General features: G+C 35.3%; 2 protein-coding genes across 2 annotated transcripts in view; both read right to left on the bottom strand.

The window, feature by feature from the left end:
• Positions 1-1539: 1539 nt before the first annotated feature.
• LOC105121684 (G-type lectin S-receptor-like serine/threonine-protein kinase At4g03230) lies at positions 1540-13566 on the bottom strand. Its single transcript, XM_011020409.1, has 14 exons — positions 13347-13566; positions 12433-12576; positions 12138-12346; positions 11843-12053; positions 11503-11740; positions 11390-11430; positions 4341-5696; positions 3677-4168; positions 3428-3553; positions 3133-3341; positions 2838-3048; positions 2498-2735; positions 2182-2332; positions 1540-2109 (listed from the first exon to the last, which is right to left on the bottom strand). The coding sequence occupies exons 1-14, from the start codon at positions 13426-13428 to the stop codon at positions 1765-1767; spliced, it is 4053 nt and encodes a 1350-aa protein (XP_011018711.1). The 5' UTR covers positions 13429-13566; the 3' UTR covers positions 1540-1764.
• A 2329-nt stretch (positions 13567-15895) lies between these two features.
• The window catches only part of LOC105121683 (transcriptional activator DEMETER-like), a 5814-nt gene continuing 3066 nt past the window's right edge, over positions 15896-18643 (bottom strand). The window contains exons 11-19 of the mRNA XM_011020408.1: positions 18211-18511; positions 18050-18086; positions 17900-17957; positions 17557-17693; positions 17401-17466; positions 17160-17274; positions 17037-17075; positions 16815-16925; positions 15896-16043 (exon numbers count right to left, since the gene is read on the bottom strand). Of these exons, the coding sequence (XP_011018710.1) occupies positions 15943-16043; positions 16815-16925; positions 17037-17075; positions 17160-17274; positions 17401-17466; positions 17557-17693; positions 17900-17957; positions 18050-18086; positions 18211-18511 (965 nt within the window). The 3' untranslated portion in view covers positions 15896-15942. The remainder of the gene's footprint in view (positions 16044-16814; positions 16926-17036; positions 17076-17159; positions 17275-17400; positions 17467-17556; positions 17694-17899; positions 17958-18049; positions 18087-18210; positions 18512-18643) is intronic.

Below are 18643 nucleotides of genomic sequence, written 5' to 3'. Positions count from 1 at the left end.
GGCCACCCCTAGTTTAGTTCCTTTCTGCTTGCTACGGCCTGTTTGGTGTGGTTTGTTACCCACTTACACCATCCTTTCTTATTGGCGTTAGATAAGTCTCATTTTTGAATCCCATATCCCATAGGGGAGGGAGGGTTTCACACTTGATACGATAATCTAATCATCTATTTACATAAAGAAAAGTTCCGGGAAGAAATCCACGCTCCGGACAAGCACACGGGTACTAATAGAAGCCCTAATAACGTGGAACCACATGATGAAAGGAGGAAGGTTATGGAAGCCATGCTGCAACCAACATACCTTCTGGCTACGAACAAGCCAAGGCTCGTTCAGTTTGCTCACCTAGCACGCACCACCGAGCGCGCAGATCCTATGCGCGTCACTTCCTGCCTCGGAACAGAAGCAAGGCAAGCTCTAGCAGTTGGAGAAAGGGCAGGAAAAAGAAAAAGGTGTGTGAATGAAAGCATAAATGCGAGTTAAAGAGTAAGAAAACAATGTCTCAGACAAGAGCCTAGAGAGCAACTCAATCGCCACCACACAAGGCCATTATGGCAATTATACCTGCTCTGTGCTTGCTGCTAGATTTTGATACTTCTAGCGATGCCCAACTTTTAAAACTAAGTCTAAGGTCCTGAGGAGCTCTACTACCTTAATTTACTGAATGTGAATGTCCAACCATCGGCTAAAGCCCTTCGGGCCATACGCTAAATTCGCTACTGACGAAAGCGAAACAATAACAATCGATGTTGTCTCTTTACTAACAGACCTGTATTACAAGCTCTTCTTCCGGTACGTTCGGTAGGTATGATGGGAAAAGATATCGTTGGCTTGGACAAATTGATATTAGGCTGATATCCTTGGACCTTCCGAAGATTGGATTGTAGGCAAGGCCAGTATCTGTGCCTTTTTTAAATGGTTTTGGATTCTCCATGGAACCCTTAAAACTGAAAGTAGGAATTTCAAAATGCAGAGTCTAAAGAAGATCACAAAGAGAAGAAAAAAGCATGGTGAAAGAAGGATTTGACCATTGATAGACGTTGGCTTGGACAAATTGATATTAGGCTGATATCCTTGGACCTTCCGAAGATTGGATTGTAGGCAAGGCCAGTATCTGTGCCTTTTTTAAATGGTTTTGGATTCTCCATGCAACCCTTAAAACTGAGAGTAGGAATTTCAAAATGCAGTCTAAAGAAGATCACAAAGAGAAGAAAAAAGCATGATGAAAGAAGGATCGTGCAGTTGGCTTGTTTTGTCAGAAGAGATTTTTTTACCATGATTTAAGTAATCTGCAGTTGCAATGGTTGGTGGATTGTGAGGGGTGGTTGAAAATTATATGATGCTTTGTCTCCTTAAAGAGATATTGGGGATTATCTGGTGATAAACTGTTAAAACCATGGGCACCCTGTATGGATTATGATGCTCAAAAAGGGTTAATGTCGCCTAAGAAGAAATACTACTGTGTGGAATCTGATCAAGCAACTTGACACAGCCGTTGAAAGTATTCAAAGTTTGCTACGACTCTAAATTTAAACGAATTGATAATAACAACGTAGAACACTTGAAGGAACAATTGTTTACGGGGAATTACACAGATACAATAATGAAGTTCTGAGAGAGTTTTGATTACAAATTCAGAACAGAAGGACTAATTAGACATGAATTCTGTCATGGAAAAACATGAGATTTCACCAGGAAAAAAAAAAAGAAACCTTTCCATTTGAAGATTGAGAAACTTTCCAAGATTTTATGCAAATTGACAGGAAATTATCTCCCTTCATCCGAAGCAATCGTTGTATCGAAGCTTGTTTCTTGTTTACTTGAAGATGAAGCTGTGCCAAAAAGGCCTGTTCCTTGTTTACTTGAAGAAGAAGCTGTGCCAGAAAGGCCTCTTCGTATAAAAAAGGCTGGTTTCTTAGGAACCGGCAAGTTTGCAGTTTCACTGCTAAGCATCACAACAACATTTGACATGGTCGGACGGTCGGATGGATCATCTTGTACGCATAAGAGTGCAGCATTTACACACCTCAGAAACTCATTGGTGTTGCAAATCTCACGTAATGTCTCGTCCATTAAATCCAATGCCTTGTCTTCTCTCCATAATCTCCAAGCCTGGAATTTTGAAGTTTAAGTCAGCGTAGCTTATCAAATGATAAAACATTAGATTAGCACGGTTGAACTTACATAAGCTAGAAGGCTTTGGGCTTCATCAGAATTAAAATATCCCGTGTTCCTTTTCCCACTAAGAATCTCAAGCACAACGATGCCGAAACTAAAGACATCAGATTTGACAGAGAATAAGCCATCTAATGCGTATTCTGGCGACATGTAGCCACTGCATTACAACAATTTTCACAAGAATCAGTAACTCAGCTGGATTCAGACACCTAATTCAGCATTAACAATGACATAATTGTAGGATTGCAAGCTGCAAAAAGAGAATGTTTGCATATGAATGTATGTCTGATTAATATCAATGTTGATAGGATCTGACACTTACTAAGTTCCAACAACTCTGTTTGTGCTCCCTTCGGTTTGTTTGCCTTCGAACATCCTTGCCAATCCAAAGTCAGAAATTTTGGGATTCATTTCCGCATCTAATAAAATGTTGCTCGTTTTCATATCACGATGAATAATCCTGAGTCTAGAATCTTGGTGGAGATAAAGAAGACCTCTAGCAACTCCTAAAATGATATCAAAGCGCATCTCCCAATTCAGTAACATTCCGAGATCTCGATCTTCAGCGGTTTTCCATTTCCATAAGAACAAAAATTAGCAAGCATGAGTGCTGCAAACGTACATTTATAAAACAAAAATGATGAATCTGTTTAGAGACTAACCAAATATGAAGGAATCTAAGCTTTTGTTGGGCATATATTCATAGAGTAAAATCTTTTCATCCCCTTTAATGCAATAGCCTACTAGTCTGACAAGATTGCGATGCTGCAATCTAGCAATCAAAATCACCTCATTCTTAAACTCCTCTAGGCCTTGTCCTGAAACACTAGAGAGTCGTTTTATTGCAATTTCTTGACCTCCTGGAAATTTTCCCTGAAACCAAAGTTGCCATGCAGGTAAAATTCAGCCAGAAAACTTGTCAGACACAAAAATTCCAATGATTAACGTAAATTTTACTTTGTAAACAGGTCCGAAGCCCCCTCTTCCAAGCTTGTTTGCTTCTGAAAAATAATCCGTAGCCCCTAGTATGCTGTCTAAATCAAAGAAAGGTACATCTATGCCCTTCTTATCTTCTTCCTTGAACTCTTCTGCATCCATCAAGTTCTCGACCCGTTTCTCAGTGCCATACAAAAGAGCTGCATTTCTTTCAGTAATTTGCTGGCTTTCTGAAATTTCAACAAGACAACTGCTAATTACATGACGAATCCCTTAAAAACTTTAATACCTACACGTGGAAAATTTGTCCAGTTACCTCGTCGTTTGGCCTTCTTTCTCATCAAAATGCAGATGTAAAGGAAGATACTTGATAGAACTATGACAATAGCAATTGCTACTCCTACAATCAAAGACAATGGTTTCTCTTTTCTCGAAGATCCTCCTGCTTGTCCATCGGAAAATTTTAGAAAGAAAAGGGGGTATGGGCATTATAATAATTAAACAGGATGAAACTTATGGTTTTCACTACTTTTGCAGTTTGAAGCAAGATATATAGAGTGCTCACCTTGAACGCACCTTAGAGCTATGCCATCCCACCAAAAATTTGAATTGCAGAGGCATCTCGCTGTACCATTTCCTGTTCCATCGCAAGTTGAATATGGCCAATCGTCGCAGTCCGAAGATGAAGAGCAGACTGGCTCTGGAGGTGGCTCCCAACCAATATCTATTTCTACCAGACCTTGAGATGAAACATTGGAGGCACACCAGCGTTTAGAGGCGTTCAACTTAAATGGAGATGACGTGTTGAAATTCTGAATTTGACCTCTTGTACCGTCATTACAATCATCTACATCTTTGTCTCGGATAAGAAATGTTCTTGTATATTGATTGATGGTAGTGACATTATAGGTGCCGCTGGGTGTCTTAAAGCTGAGTTTTCCTATGGAATTATCGCAGTGGAATCTGAAGTACATGGGGTCACCACAATCTGATCCAGTACTTAGAGGATAAGGAATCACATTCATGCCACAAGGCTCACAACTTCTAGCCTTTGATTCTGCAAAACATGGAGCTTTTTTTAAGGTATGCTAAACTACTGATATTTAGTTCAGTTATGAATTAAGTCCACTGCTTGTTTGCAATCTTCTATCAGAGAAAATTATCCTTGACGTAGTTCTAGCATCTTGTAGTAACAAAAGGAGAAAGAACAAGTCGAAAGAAGAAAGTACCTATATCAGAAGTGGCGACTCGGACAAAGAGATCGGGCCCAGCATAAGAATATTCCTCCTGGAGATCTTTAATAATATCATCATCCATCCAGATCAAGCAAGTGCTAGGTTGTCTGTCCCTTCGCATATTGACATTCACCTTAACAAAGGAATAAGCTTGGCATAAGCAGTTACTGCTACACTCCTCTCTGCATTGTTTTTCATCGTCGACCTCAAATTTTTTCTCTGGTTGCCCAAATTTCATCGTCTTGAAGCTCAAGAAGGTGTTCTTCTTCACACATGGGTCAGAGCTTCTGCTACAACCACTGGAGAAATTGTCATTTTTCCAATTTTCCAGTGACTTAGGCTCAAATCCTGGCAAACATCTGCAAGCCAATTTATTGTAGAGATTGCAGCTGCCAAAGTTCCCACAGGCATTATACACACTGCATTTGTCTTTCGGCTCCCACCATAGCTTAGACCCATTTGTGTTATAGCTCAAGTATTGTAGCTCCCCTTTAACGTCCAACCTAATCCTTGTATCACTAAAATTTGAGAGTGATAGATTTATTCCGTTGAGTATTGAAGTTGGATTAGAAACAGAAATGGATTCAAAACCTCTGGTGAAGTTCGACAGAAAATATTCTATAACACCAGGCATTCTTTCTGGTCTAAAGAAATCACTTGACTCCCCACTAGTCCAGCGCTTTATACTGCCATCGGAGATAACAAACTGGTCCGTTTCTTCATCTAGCTTAAATGTGAAGTTACCTTCTTTTGGATCAACTTGACTTTTCCATGAAATCAATTTTAGTTTCCCACTCATCTTCATACCTGAAAGGAATGTATCAGTTGGATGTTCAAAGCTTTGCCATAGAATAGTTGTCAAAAGGGTATTGCTATCACCAAAAACCAAGTTCCCAGAATCTAAGAGCTTAGCCAACCGATACCCTGGTTTTGATGTTGATTGAAGCTCTGTAGACCAAAAAGGATCTCCATTTTTATCCAAAATCTTGAGGTTTCCATCATCTGTGACAGCCAAAACTGCTCCATCATCAAGAAGTGGGCTGTTTCGATTGGCAACCCACACAACTATTCGTGGATTCGACCTGTAATACCAAATTCCTACGTACCTTTCGTTTTGTTCAGGAGTAAAGAACCCCAGTTCAAACCTTTTTCCTGCTGAAACAAGAGTTTCTCCACCATCATGACTAGTCAAATTACCAGCATATGTGATGGTATCTCGAGCAAAGCAACATACAAGGAAGGAGCATAATAAGAATGCATAAGAAAAGAAAACGGTTGATAGCATGCTATGCATTGCACGTAGATCTCTCTGGTTAAGACCTCTTCTTACCATCAACCATGAATGCATCACTCAAGTCAACCGCAAAGCAAATTTTCACTGCACTTGTTCTGTGTTGACGCTGACCATAAAGGGTGAGGATGCTTTACTAAACTTTAGATTAATTTAGAATAGTCAATCATTTGAACACCACAACATTTTCCTAGTCACCGACAAAATTTAACATGCTTTTTATTGTTGTAATGATTATTTTTTACCATATTTTTTATTTAAAAATATATTAAAATAATATTTTTATTATTTTTAAATATTATTTTTAATATCAACATAATGATTGAAAAATATAAAAAAAATTATAATTTAATAAAACACAATTTTAAACACCTCTATCTGGCTTAAATTTTCTTTAAAGGTGGTACAGTTACAGTAGTGGGGTGGTAATGAAGATAGCAACAGTGAATATAATATCGCATGTAGTGATGATGATAAGATTTTGATGGTTAGGATTGATGGATAATTTTGTGTATAAATTATTATTTAAAAAATATTTAAAAAATATAAAAAATATTTTATCTTGTAAAATATTTTATTCAAAACAAATTCCTTCTTCAACTACCCATAAATAATTAAATTGTGCTGGCGACAGGCGAACGTGTTCTTTTCTTTTACAAGTCTTGGCTCTGCTTTCCCACGCAAATTTTTTCTTTGGCAACAAGGGCCCCTCAGGGATGCAAACACTTGATGTTTTGGTTGCCCTGCCTGTCCGCAAGGTCAGACCCGTGCACCCACGTGGTGCTGGAGCTGGCTTGCTCTATGCCCAAGTTTAATACATCTTGCATTAGGATCTAATTTTCTTGTGTTTTTTGTCAAGACCTAAGGTTTTAGGTTTTATAGGTTTCTAAATATTATTATTTTAATTATAAATATTATAATTTTTATTATAGAGTATTAATATCAAACATATTATAATTTGTGTTCTAAATATTATTATTTTAATTATAATAAAAATAATAATATTTATACCCCAAATAACAGTATTGTTGATATTAATAATTTGAATTATAATAAAAATCATAATCTTCAAAACATAAATAATACTATTTTAATATTAATACTATCAATTATAATACAAATAAAAATATTTTTACCAAAAAATAATAATATTTATACCACAAATAATACTATTTTTAATATTAATATTTTCAATGATAATAAAAATAATAATCTTTATACTACAAATAATAATTTTTTTTATATTAATGCTTTAAATTATAATAACAAATAATAATTTTTTTGATATTAATGCTTTGAACTATAATAAAAATATTAATATTTATAACACAAATAATAGTATTTTTAATATTAATACCTTCAATTATAATAAAAATAATAATATTTATGGCACAAATAATAATAATAATAATAATAATTTTATCCTTCAAATCAACTATATGGTTTTTATTTTATGGTTATTATTATTATATTATATTATATATAAAGTTAAATCATGTGAGAAAAATCTTCTTCATTAAGACTCATTACACTGTGAATTGCACATTTGGGAAGGGGGTATGGTGTGCTGCAGCACTAGGCACAAACACTTGGCGCAAAGGCAATCATGCTCAGCCACGTAGAATTCCAAGGCTGCAGGGAGGAGGTTGTGCCCCAAGTTGTAAATACCTGGCACTTGGGCTATCATGCCCAAGTGTTGGGGTCAAACCTGCAAGCTTGCCGCCCACCTAGGCCAACGGGTCTGCTGACCTGCGTGCTAGGTCTGAACATGGACCCCCTTCTGTTGGGTTAGGCATCCTGACATAAATTGCTTGTATCCAGACACGAGCTCAGCCCCTATGGGTCCGGCCACGGACCAACCCCCTAAGGTCCTAATACGAAAGGACCCAAACCCTAAACTCATTGGATCCAGACATCGTATGACCCAAACCCTAACTTATTGGGTTCGGAAACGGACCCATCTCCCAACCCCCTTGGATCCCCACCTAGCCCAACCCTCAACCCTCTTGGGTTCAAGCACAGACCCATCCCCCAACCGTTTTAGATCCTTACCCCGCCTAACCCCCAACTCTCTTTAGGTCCAAACACCGAAAGACCTAAATCCCTTGGGTTTGGACACCAAAGGACCCAAACTCCAACCCCGGGTTCCAAACACGAACCCAACCCACTAGGTCCGGACACGACCCGATCCCCAACCCCCTTGGTTCTTACCACGTACCCAAACCCCAAGCCATTTAGGTTTGGTCACAAACCCATCTCGCAACCCCCTTGGGTCCCCACCCCGCCCAACCCCCAACCCTCTTGGGTTTGGACATGAAAGAACCCAAACCCCTTAGGTTTGGACACCGAAGGACCCGAACCCCAACCCTAACCCCTTGGGTTTGACCACAGACCCAAACCCCAACCCCTTTGGGTCCAGACAATGACCCAATCTACTTGGGTTCCCACCCCACCCAACCCCCAACCCTTTTGGTTTTGGGCACGGATCCAACCCCAACCCTCCTTGGATCCAAACACGGGAGGAACCAAACCGCTTGGGTTCGAACACCAAAAGACCTAAACCCCAACCCTCTAGGTCCGGGAACGGACCCAACCCCTTTGGTTTTGTTTCACCAATATAACAATGACAGCGTTTACAATTTATAAAAACAATGACATGAACATGCATGTTTTTTGTTGTAAAGGATTGCAAGGCTTGAGCCAACATGTATATAGCTTCTTATTGCTTATTTTTGTATTGAAAAAAATTTAAAAGCTCTTGCTTATTTTCATCTGTTGAATCATGAAGCTTTTATATTAGTGTTTTTGTTGTTTGGTATGTTGGTGTACTACAACAGCATACATTACTATTCTATGTATTATGTCTTCTAGCTATGTTAAACCTTGCATCATGCAGTAAAAATGATAAATTTTATTTTAGAATTAATAAAATTTATTACATGTTTCAATCTCAGAATATGTTGTTTTTTAACATTAGTTTTTAACCATTTGGTTAGGGTTTTTTTTTTTTGTCTTTTTAAAAAGAATAAACAAGGTGCTAAGACTTTGTTATTATTAGAAAAAAAAGTTAATATTATTATTTGTTTTTTAAAATATTTAAAACATAAATAATATTATTTTTAATATTAATACCTTCAATTATAATAAAAATAATAATATTTATAGCACAAATAATAATAATAATAATATTTTTAATTTTATCCTTTAAATCAACTATAAAGGTTTTATTTGGTGGTAATAATATTTTATTTCAAATTTATTAATGATTAATAATAATAAGAACAATAATTTATATTTTTACCCTTCAAATAAGTCTTATACCATGGCCCAATGGTAATGGGTCCTGCCTCAAGACCCAATTTGTGTGGGTCCTCGTCGAAACTCAAATAATTTGCGTTATAAATATTCTTTAGTTTTTTTAATATAATAATTTTTATTATAAATATTATTATTTCTCTTATAATTTAAAGTGTTCATATAAAAAATATTATTATTTATGTTATTAATATTTTTATTTTTATTATAACTCAAAGTATTGATATAAAAAAATATTATTATTTGTGTTATAAATATTTTTGGAATTCTTAATATAATTATTTGTGTTATAAATGTTATTATTTTTATTATAATTAATAATATAATAATAAAAATAGTATTATTTGCATTATTAATATTATTAGTTTTATTATAATTAATATTATTAATAAAATAATTAATAAATTTGAAAAAAATATTATTATTAATATTTAAAAATATTATTTTTATATTATAATTTTTTATAGTATTTTTTATGAAAATAAAAAGTGAGTCCGCCGCATAATGCGAGCACCCAACTAGTATATATTAAAAGATTTCAAATCTCACATTGAAAAAGTAATTTTTTTCTTATGAACATGGAGTGTATATACTAAAGGGTTTAAAATATTTCAAATCTCACATTGAAAAGATACTATGTTATTTTTTTAAGTTGAAGTATTTAAATAAAAAAAATTATCCCACGTTAAAAAAATATAACTTTTTTTCTTGTAAACATAAAGTATATATACTAAGAGGTTCAAATCTCACAATGAAAAAGTAATTTTTTTTCTTATGAACATATAGTATATATACTAAAGAGCTTCAAATCCTATATTGAAAAAATAATTTTTTTTAGGAACATAGAGTATATGTACTAAAATATTTCAAATTACATATTAAAAAAATAAAATATTCTTCTAGTATTTATATAGTAAACTTTGAAAATGAGTAATAGCCAACTAAAAAAATATAAAAAGAGGGATCTAGAAGAAAAATCACTTTTGAAGAAAAAAGTCTCATCCGAGTTTACCTAGTTCAACCCGCTGGGTTTTTACACTAGTCAGTCTTTTATATTATCCAAATTAGTCTAGTCAATAAATCAACCGGTTCAAGTTTAATAGCTATGCTGTGAATGCGATTTTACTTATAATAGGAAGTTGTTTTATTATTTTTTCAATATGAGATTTAAAGTTTTTTAATATATATACTCTATGTTTATAAGAATTATGTTTTTTTAATATGTAATAAAAAAATTTATTTAAATATTTCAACTTTAAAATATAACATAATAATATAATATCTTTTCAATATAAAAAAATTTAAAAATAATTTTTAAAATTTTATTATTTATAATATGTATAGCATATATTTATATAAATTATTTTTCAATTTTTCATATAAAATATTAAAATTTTAAATATATTTTTTTAATTTTTTTAAAATTAATTTGAGTTAATTTAATTTAAATTAAACCATATAATTTAGAACCGACAGGTCAATTTCCAGATCGATTCCAATAACTATGATTGATGGTGATGGAGTTACAGTGGTGGGGGTGGTAACAGGGATAATGATTTTGCATGTAGTGATGATGATAAGATTTTGATGGTTAGGATTGTTAAATGATTTTTTGTATAAATTACTATTTAAAAAATATAAAAAATATTTTATCTTGTAAAACATTTTATTCAAAATAAATTTTTTTATCAACTACCTATAAATAATTAAATATTTTTTTTTAAATTAACGTGGATGTCCGGGCCAGCTTGCGCGCACCATGACTAATCCCACGGGCCCTGAAGTTAACGACCATGTAAGCCTCTAGTGGTCATCATATGAGCAACCAAGGACTCGAATCTGAGACCATAGAGAAAACAAACTTTTTAATTTCAAGTCTTTACTACTTAATCACCACCTAGATGATTGCGAACGTCTTCTTTTCTTTTACAAGTCATGACTATGCTTTCCCACGCAAATTTTTTCTTTGGCAACAAGGGCCCCTTCAGGGCATTTTTCAACTTTATGCATTCATGCTTTCATGTCCACTCGTTCTGTAAGTATATCCTTCATTTTGACAAAACCCGCTATTTCCATCCTATATTTTCACCAACTTGTCAAAAGAGTCCCTCCATTATTAATTTTGTCAATTGAGCATATGTTTTTTCAATTTCAGTCAAATGAGTAAAATTTTCCGAAATTAAAGATTTCTCTCCATCAATTGAGAATTCTTCTTCACAACCTTAGTCATTATCATCAACTTTTTTTTGTCATTCTTGAAATATCATCATTCATCTCATCCTTCCTATCGAGTAAAAGGTTTTTTTTTTCTTTTCAATTGAGGTTACTTATACTCGATTGAAATGAAAATTATAGATACTCAATTATTCTGGCGACATGTAGCCACTGCATTACAACAATTTTCACAAGAATCAGTAACTCAGCTGGATTCAGACACCTAATTCAGCGTTAACCAAGACATGATTGTAGGATTGGAGGCTGCAAAAAATGAATGTTTGCATATGAATGTATGTCTGATTAATATCAATGTTGATAGGATCTGATACTTACTAAGTTCCAGCAACTCTGTTGGTGCTCCCTTCGGTTTGCTTGCCTTCGAACATTCTTGCCAATCCAAAGTAAGAAATTTTGGGATTCATTTCCGCATCTAATAAAATGTTGCTCGTTTTCATATCACGATGAATAATCCTGAGTCTAGAATCTTGGTGGAGATAAAGAAGACCTCTAGCAACTCCTAAAATGATATCAAAGCGCATCTCCCAATTCAGTAACATTCCGAGATCTCGATCTTCAGCGGTTTTCCATTTCCATAAGAACAAAAATTAGCAAGCATGAGTGCTGCAAACGTACATTTATAAAACAAAAATGATGAATCTGTTTAGAGACTAACCAAATATGAAGGAATCTAAGCTTTTGTTGGGCATATATTCATAGAGTAAAATCTTGTCATCTCCTTTTATGCAGTAACCTACTAGTCTGACAAGATTGCGATGCTGCAATCTAGCAATCAAAATCACCTCATTCTTAAACTCCTCTAGGCCTTGTCCTGAAACACTAGAGAGTCGTTTTATTGCAATTTCTTGACCTCCTGGAAATTTTCCCTGAAACCAAAGTTGCCATGCAGGTAAAATTCAGCCAGAAAACTTGTCAGACACAAAAATTCCAATGATTAACGTAAATTTTACTTTGTAAACAGGTCCGAAGCCCCCTCTTCCAAGCTTGTTTGCTTCTGAAAAATAATCCGTAGCCCCTAGTATGCTGTCTAAATCAAAGAAAGGTACATCTATGCCCTTCTTATCTTCTTCCTTGAACTCTTCTGCTTCTATCAAGTTCTTGACCCGTTTCTCAGTGCCATACAAAAGAGCTGCATTTCTTTCAGTAATTTGCTGGCTTTCTGAAATTTCAACAAGACAACTGCTAATTACATGACGAATCCCTTAAAAACTTTAATACCTACACGTGGAAAATTTGTCCAGTTACCTCGTCGTTTGGCCTTCTTTCTCATCAAAATGCAGATGTAAAGGAAGATGCTTGATAGAACTATGACACTAGCAATTGTAACTCCTACAATCAAAGACAATGGTTTCTTTTTTCTCGAATATCCTCCTGCTTGTCCATCGACAACTTCAAGAAACAAAAGGGGGTATGCACATTATAATAAATTAAACAGGATGAAATTTATGGTTTTCACTACTTTTGCAATTTGAAGCAAGATATAGAGTGTTCACCTTGAACGCAATTTAGAGCCATGCCATCCCGCCAAAAATTTGAATTGCAGAGGCATCTCGCTGTACCACTTCCTGTTACATTGCAAGTTGAATTTGGTCAATCGTCGCAGTCTGAAGATGAAGAGCAGACTGGCTCTGGAGGTGGCTCCCAACCAATATCTATTTCTACCAGACCTTGAGATGAAACATTGGAGGCACACCAGCGTTTAGAGGCGTTCAACTTAAATGGAGATGACGTGTTGAACTTCCGAATTTAACCTCTTGTACTGGCATTACAATCAGCTACATCTTTCTCTTGGATAGCAAATGTTCTTCTATCTTGATTGATGGTAGTGACATTATAGGTGCCGCTGTGTGTCTTAAAGCTGAGTTTTCCTGTGGAATTATCGCAGTAGAATCTGAAGTACATGGGTTCACCACAATCTGATCCAGTACTTAGAGGATAAGGAATCACATTTATGCCACAAGGCTCACAGCTTTTAACCTTTGATTCTGCAAAAAAAATGGAGCTTTTTTTAAGGTATGAAACCGTACTGATATTTAGTTCAGTTATGAATTAAGTCCACTGCTTGTTTGCAATCTTCTATCAGAGAAAATTATCCTTGACGTAGTTCTAGCATCTTGTAGTAACAAAAGGAGAAAGAACGAGTCGAAAGAAGGAAGTACCTGTGTCAGCATTGGTGACACGAACAAAGAGATCGGGCCCACCATAAGAATATTCCTCCTGAAGATCTTTAAGATCATCCATCCGGATCAAGCAAATGTTGTCGCTAGGCGGTCCGTCCCTTCACATATTGACTTCCCCCTTCACAACGGAATGAGCTCGGCATTGGCACTTATTGAGACACTCCTCTCTGCATTGCTTTTCATCCTCGACCATGTTGTGTGTGGTCCTACATTATATGATGGTGGGATCATTATATTAATTTTTATGTGATAATTATTTTTTGATGTTTAAAATTAAGTGGTTCGGATACTATAACGATAGATTTGAAAATAGAAGAAAGGAGAAGAAAATCAAGAGAGAAAAAGAAAAGAAAAGGCAGCAGAACAGTCTATGTTCTTTCTTTAATTTCCAGCTCGTTCATCGTTGGATCGGGCTGAGATTTTGACAGCAACTTTTAGACACATTGATATTCATTCTGGACGGTTAGATCGAAAATTGGTGTTGTTAAAGCTAGCTGTTTTGACAGAAAACGGGGCTGTCAGTTTTGTGAGTTTTTTTCAAACAATTCTCTTTTAATCTTGTTGTAATCCGAGAATAAGTTGTTCTTGATGATATATATGTTGTATCCTTTAGTTGAATCTAAGGAAGAATAATTGTGAACCATTATTTGTTGATAGTGGAAGTTTTTAGGTGGACTATGGTCCCGTTGTTTTTTCCGCATCGGGTTTTCCACATTAAAATCTTGGTGTTGATTTTATGATTATTTGCACTAGATTTGATCATTGTTTGATTCTGTTTTATTGCACAAAGAGGGAAAGAATTGGGACTTGTAAATTGTGGATTGTATTCCGTTGAATTGATCCGGGTAAATTGGTGTCCGGTTGTTCCTAGTTTTCCCAACAAAGTGGTATCAGAGCACTGGTTCTATAGATTGAATTTGTTGTGCAGTTAAAATGGAAAAGGAAGATTCGGGCATGATAAAGCTTGCTTCCTCAAATTATTTTCTATGAAAAACAATGATGGAGGATCACTTATATTGCAACGATTTGGCATTGTCGATTGAATGTAAAGGGATAAAACCTGATGATATGGATGATGCAAAATGGAATGGGCCAAATAGAAAGGCTACTGCTAATGTTAGAAAATGGGTATCTTCTAAGTTCATTAATCATATTTCTCAAGAACATGATTGTTATACAGTTTGGAAAATGTTGGAAGAAACATTTGCAAAGGAGAGTGCACAAAACAAGGTTTTTTAAAGAGAAAGAGATTTTTGATTTCCAACTTGTTCACCGTTGGCTCAGACTGAGATTTTGACAGTAGCTTCTAGACATGTTACTCTTCATTCTAGACAGTTGGATCGAAAATTGGTGTTGTGGAAGCTGACCGTTTTGACAGTAAATAAGGCTGTCAGTATTGTGAGTTTTTCTTAAATAATTCTCCTTTAATCTTGTTGTAATCCGAGAATAAGTTGTTCTTGATAATATATATATTGTATCCCTTAGTTGAATATGAGAAAAAATGATTGTGAACCCATTATTTGTTGATAGTGGAAGTTTTTAGGTGGACTACGGTCCTGTGGTTTTTCTTGTATCGGGTTTTCCACGTTAAAATCTTGGTGTTGATTTTATAATTATTTGCATTATATTTGATCATTGTTTGATTCTGTTTTATTGCACAAAAAGGGAAAGAATTGGGACTTGTGAATTGTATTTCACTAAATTAATCCGAGTAAATTAGTATCCAGTTGTTCCTAGTTTTCCCAACAGATATGTTATTCTTAACTGCATATTACAGCAGAGAGATGCTCAAAGAAGCCAAGGCACTGCTATGATAAATGAGGAAGGCTGGTTTTCTTATAAATTTGTCCGATGAGATTGTTGCCACTGCTTAGTCCTTCAGAAGCAGCAAATAATGCATCATCTTCCTCTGGTAAATCAGATCTGATCAACTTTTTAGTTCGAGAAATGAGAGAGGAAGAGAAGGCTATTCCTTCCGGGGCATCAAGAGCAACACTGGTAGCAAGGACTTAGAGGAAAGTAGGGATCTCTGTGAGGTTTTTCCACTGGATTTTATCCGAGGAGCTTATTTTGAGAGAGCAATGGAGGTCAGTGGTTATATGAAAGAGTGTAATAGGAATCAGTTCCATTGGGTTAAATAAAAGAGTGTAATATGTATCGTGACAAGCGGATGTATTAAGATGACTTCTTGAAGCTTCATAAGAATCTATGTTGGAGTTTAAAAGCACCGGAGGCAAGCACTGAGGCTCAAAGAAAGAGCCTTAAGTGTGTCAAGGCATTCAGGAAGTGGGTTGGAATTGGTTGATATCTAACTCATGTTTTCAAGTGCTTAGGGAATCTGGGAACCAATGCCCTTGGTTGGCCTTACAAAGCTGAAGCTTTTTCTTGCAACAGTTTTGATCCATAGTAGCTGAATGTGAATGCTTCGGCATAAATTGTTGCAGTGTAAGGGAATTCTGGTTCAGACCTGATGTTTTATAGCAATCATAATCCAAAAGGTTAGTAAAAAATCCATTCTTAGACCCTTCTAATTGGATGTAACTAGGCACCATCTAGTTGCTGCAGATTCTTTGGATTACAAATAACTTGTTAAGTCGGCCTCCAAACCCAACTGGAATTCATAAAAGTTTGGAGGCTTGAATAAGATGGTCATCCGGCTGTGTAATGATTTTTTCCCTGCAGGGTAGCATGGTTCTCTGCTGAAAAGCGACGAAAGATAGAGAACTCGTGTTTTAATGAAATGAATTATCCAAATTGTATGGTAAAACATGAGGGGGAGTGCGGCAAAATATTCGCCTCATATATTTTCCTAGCAACATCTTAAAAAAAAAAAACAATGGATAATATTGTTTACTGTAAATATATTTTTGTTTGATATTCAAACCACACGTTTTAATTTATTGAGGATTAACTTCTATCATGAAATTAACTGAGTTTAATATTCTTTTATTTTAAATTTATAACAAACTTAAAAAAAAAATAATGTTGTTAATGGTAAAACATGAAGGGTTAATTAATACGGCTGCACAAAATTTAATTCACAATGTTCATTTCACATATTTATCCCATTAAATTTATAACAAATTCAAAAAAAAAAAACTATGAATAATGCATTTAGCCGAGCACAATAAAACATGAGAAGATGAAGAATATAAATATACCATACTCACCCCCACAAGCTTTAGATTACAAGTAATTAATGCAGCTTTAGATTACAAGTAATTAATGCCGGTATCTTTCTATGTTTTTAGTCCTTGCATGCATACAATCTAAAGCTGTATGTTTTCTGGTTTATTTTTAGACATGCATGCTCTTGGTGCGACAAACTAATATTTTTGAAAAACAAACGGATCATGTTCAACAATTAGAATAAGAGAACGAATGCAAATATTGGTTCAAACTATATGGCATTCTTTAGCGTGATGGCTTTAGCATCATGTACAGCACCTGATTTTCTCCTTCCTTCCTTCTCCATCTTGCTTGCTGAACAGTGGAATCTCCTTGCAAGAGGTTTTGGAGCACCTGTTCCTCGCTCGAATGCTTTCACACAAGTAAAACCTGAGAATATATTTCTTTTTAAGAAAAAACATAATTCTAGCAATATTTTTTTCTGGGACAGTACGTAGTGCCTAGTTTAATTTATCAATGATTTGGGATATGAATCCATACCTGTCCAAAAGTTTTGGTGAATCTCCTTTAATGACAAATCTGTTGTAGGACCAAATGTTGTCTGTCAGTTGTGTGATCTATGTATTTTATTTCTCATTTTGTAGTGAAAGGAGAGTTATTTACCTCTAAATATTGATTTTGTTGATGACCCAACATATAAAGTCCTCTTTACGAGGTTCCATAACAATTCTCTGGGAACAATAATGGGGTCATAACTAGATTTGTGATCAGCAAATACCTGCGTGGTGGTAAATATACTTTTTTTTCAGAGTAATAACTTGATGCTAAACGCTAGCTTATGGCTTCAAATACCTACAACTGGAACTCTCTCTTTCCTCTTTTTTGTCCCTTTGAATGCACTCACCTCGTTAACTTGAAAATATGTGCCATTGAGTGGAAAGCTTCCCTTCAGAGCTGTCCTGCATGGTATCTGCGCATGTGTTCTTTTGCATTAGTTCATTACACAATCGACTTGATTATTCTGACAATAACAACGTGAACAAACACAGTTTTCGCTTACCAAAATTGTTCCACGAACTATACCAGCTTGTTGTTCTCGAATACCTTCACAAGCAAAACATGTTTTCTGACCACAGAGTTGTGATCCTTGCGAGCTGCATAATTTCTCAGGTTGCTGGCTTGAATTCGGAGTTTCACCTGGCATGAAGCATTGCCTCAGGTTTAATTAAATATTCTCATTTAGCAAGAATGAATCAAGAGAACTAGAAAATTACCAAGTAAATCCATCATTTACTTCAACTTTTAACAATATTCTGAATGTTTTGCAATATTGCATGTGATGCTATTGTTGGACAACTTGGAAAAACCAGCCTTTCTTCCAGTATTATATCATAAAAGTGTACCTGGTTGCCATATAGCGAGAAGGTAAGGTAGTGAATCATCCCTTTCTCGTTTGTCTAGCTGTATGATTTAGAGTACAGTCAGAAATCGAGTTAAAGCAAGCAGGTACATTAATTTATTACATCGCAAAGTTTCAGGGAACTCTAACTCACCCCAACCAAAATCTCATGATTATCTGGAAGTTCATACCTACGTTAGAGTAAACAATCAATTAACATGTAAGATGAAATCTAAACAAACTGTTCCTATATATACTCGTGTTCATAGAGAGATTATACTAATTTATGGACATGAATAAGAAATTTCTACTTACACTTGATGTTCAGTCCGCAAAGAGGTCACACGCTTCATTTTAGGAGCTGACAATGGAGAAGTCCCCACAGAAACTAAAGCTTGCGACATAGAATTGCTGTATGGAGACTTTTTCCCATCTGGGTTGAACTCTTCACGATTGAGTTTGATAGTCGGGATCTCTTCATCTTCAATACATCCATCCCATGAAAAATCTTCAATGTCCTCTTCTTGTTGTGGTGAGTTTGGCTCTTCAACTATGGGTTTGCAAGTGTGAACATCTCGACCAGATTCTGTAGTTCTGTTGGCATCTAAAAGGGTAACTGACATTGGATTTTTGACATCACAATTGTTTCCAAGTGAACTAGAATTTCTACTAGGCTTGCTGGTAACAATTGATTGGTCCACACTTTTCTTTGACGGTCCTGGTAGGGAAGGGTTGGCCGCACCGGGGG

This window comes from Populus euphratica, unplaced genomic scaffold, assembly GCF_000495115.2.
Source record: "Populus euphratica unplaced genomic scaffold, PopEup_1.0 scaffold25.1, whole genome shotgun sequence".
Lineage (NCBI taxonomy): Eukaryota > Viridiplantae > Streptophyta > Magnoliopsida > Malpighiales > Salicaceae > Populus > Populus euphratica.
The sequence above is the reverse complement of the archived record's forward strand: the minus strand, read 5'-3'. Positions and strand labels throughout refer to the sequence as shown.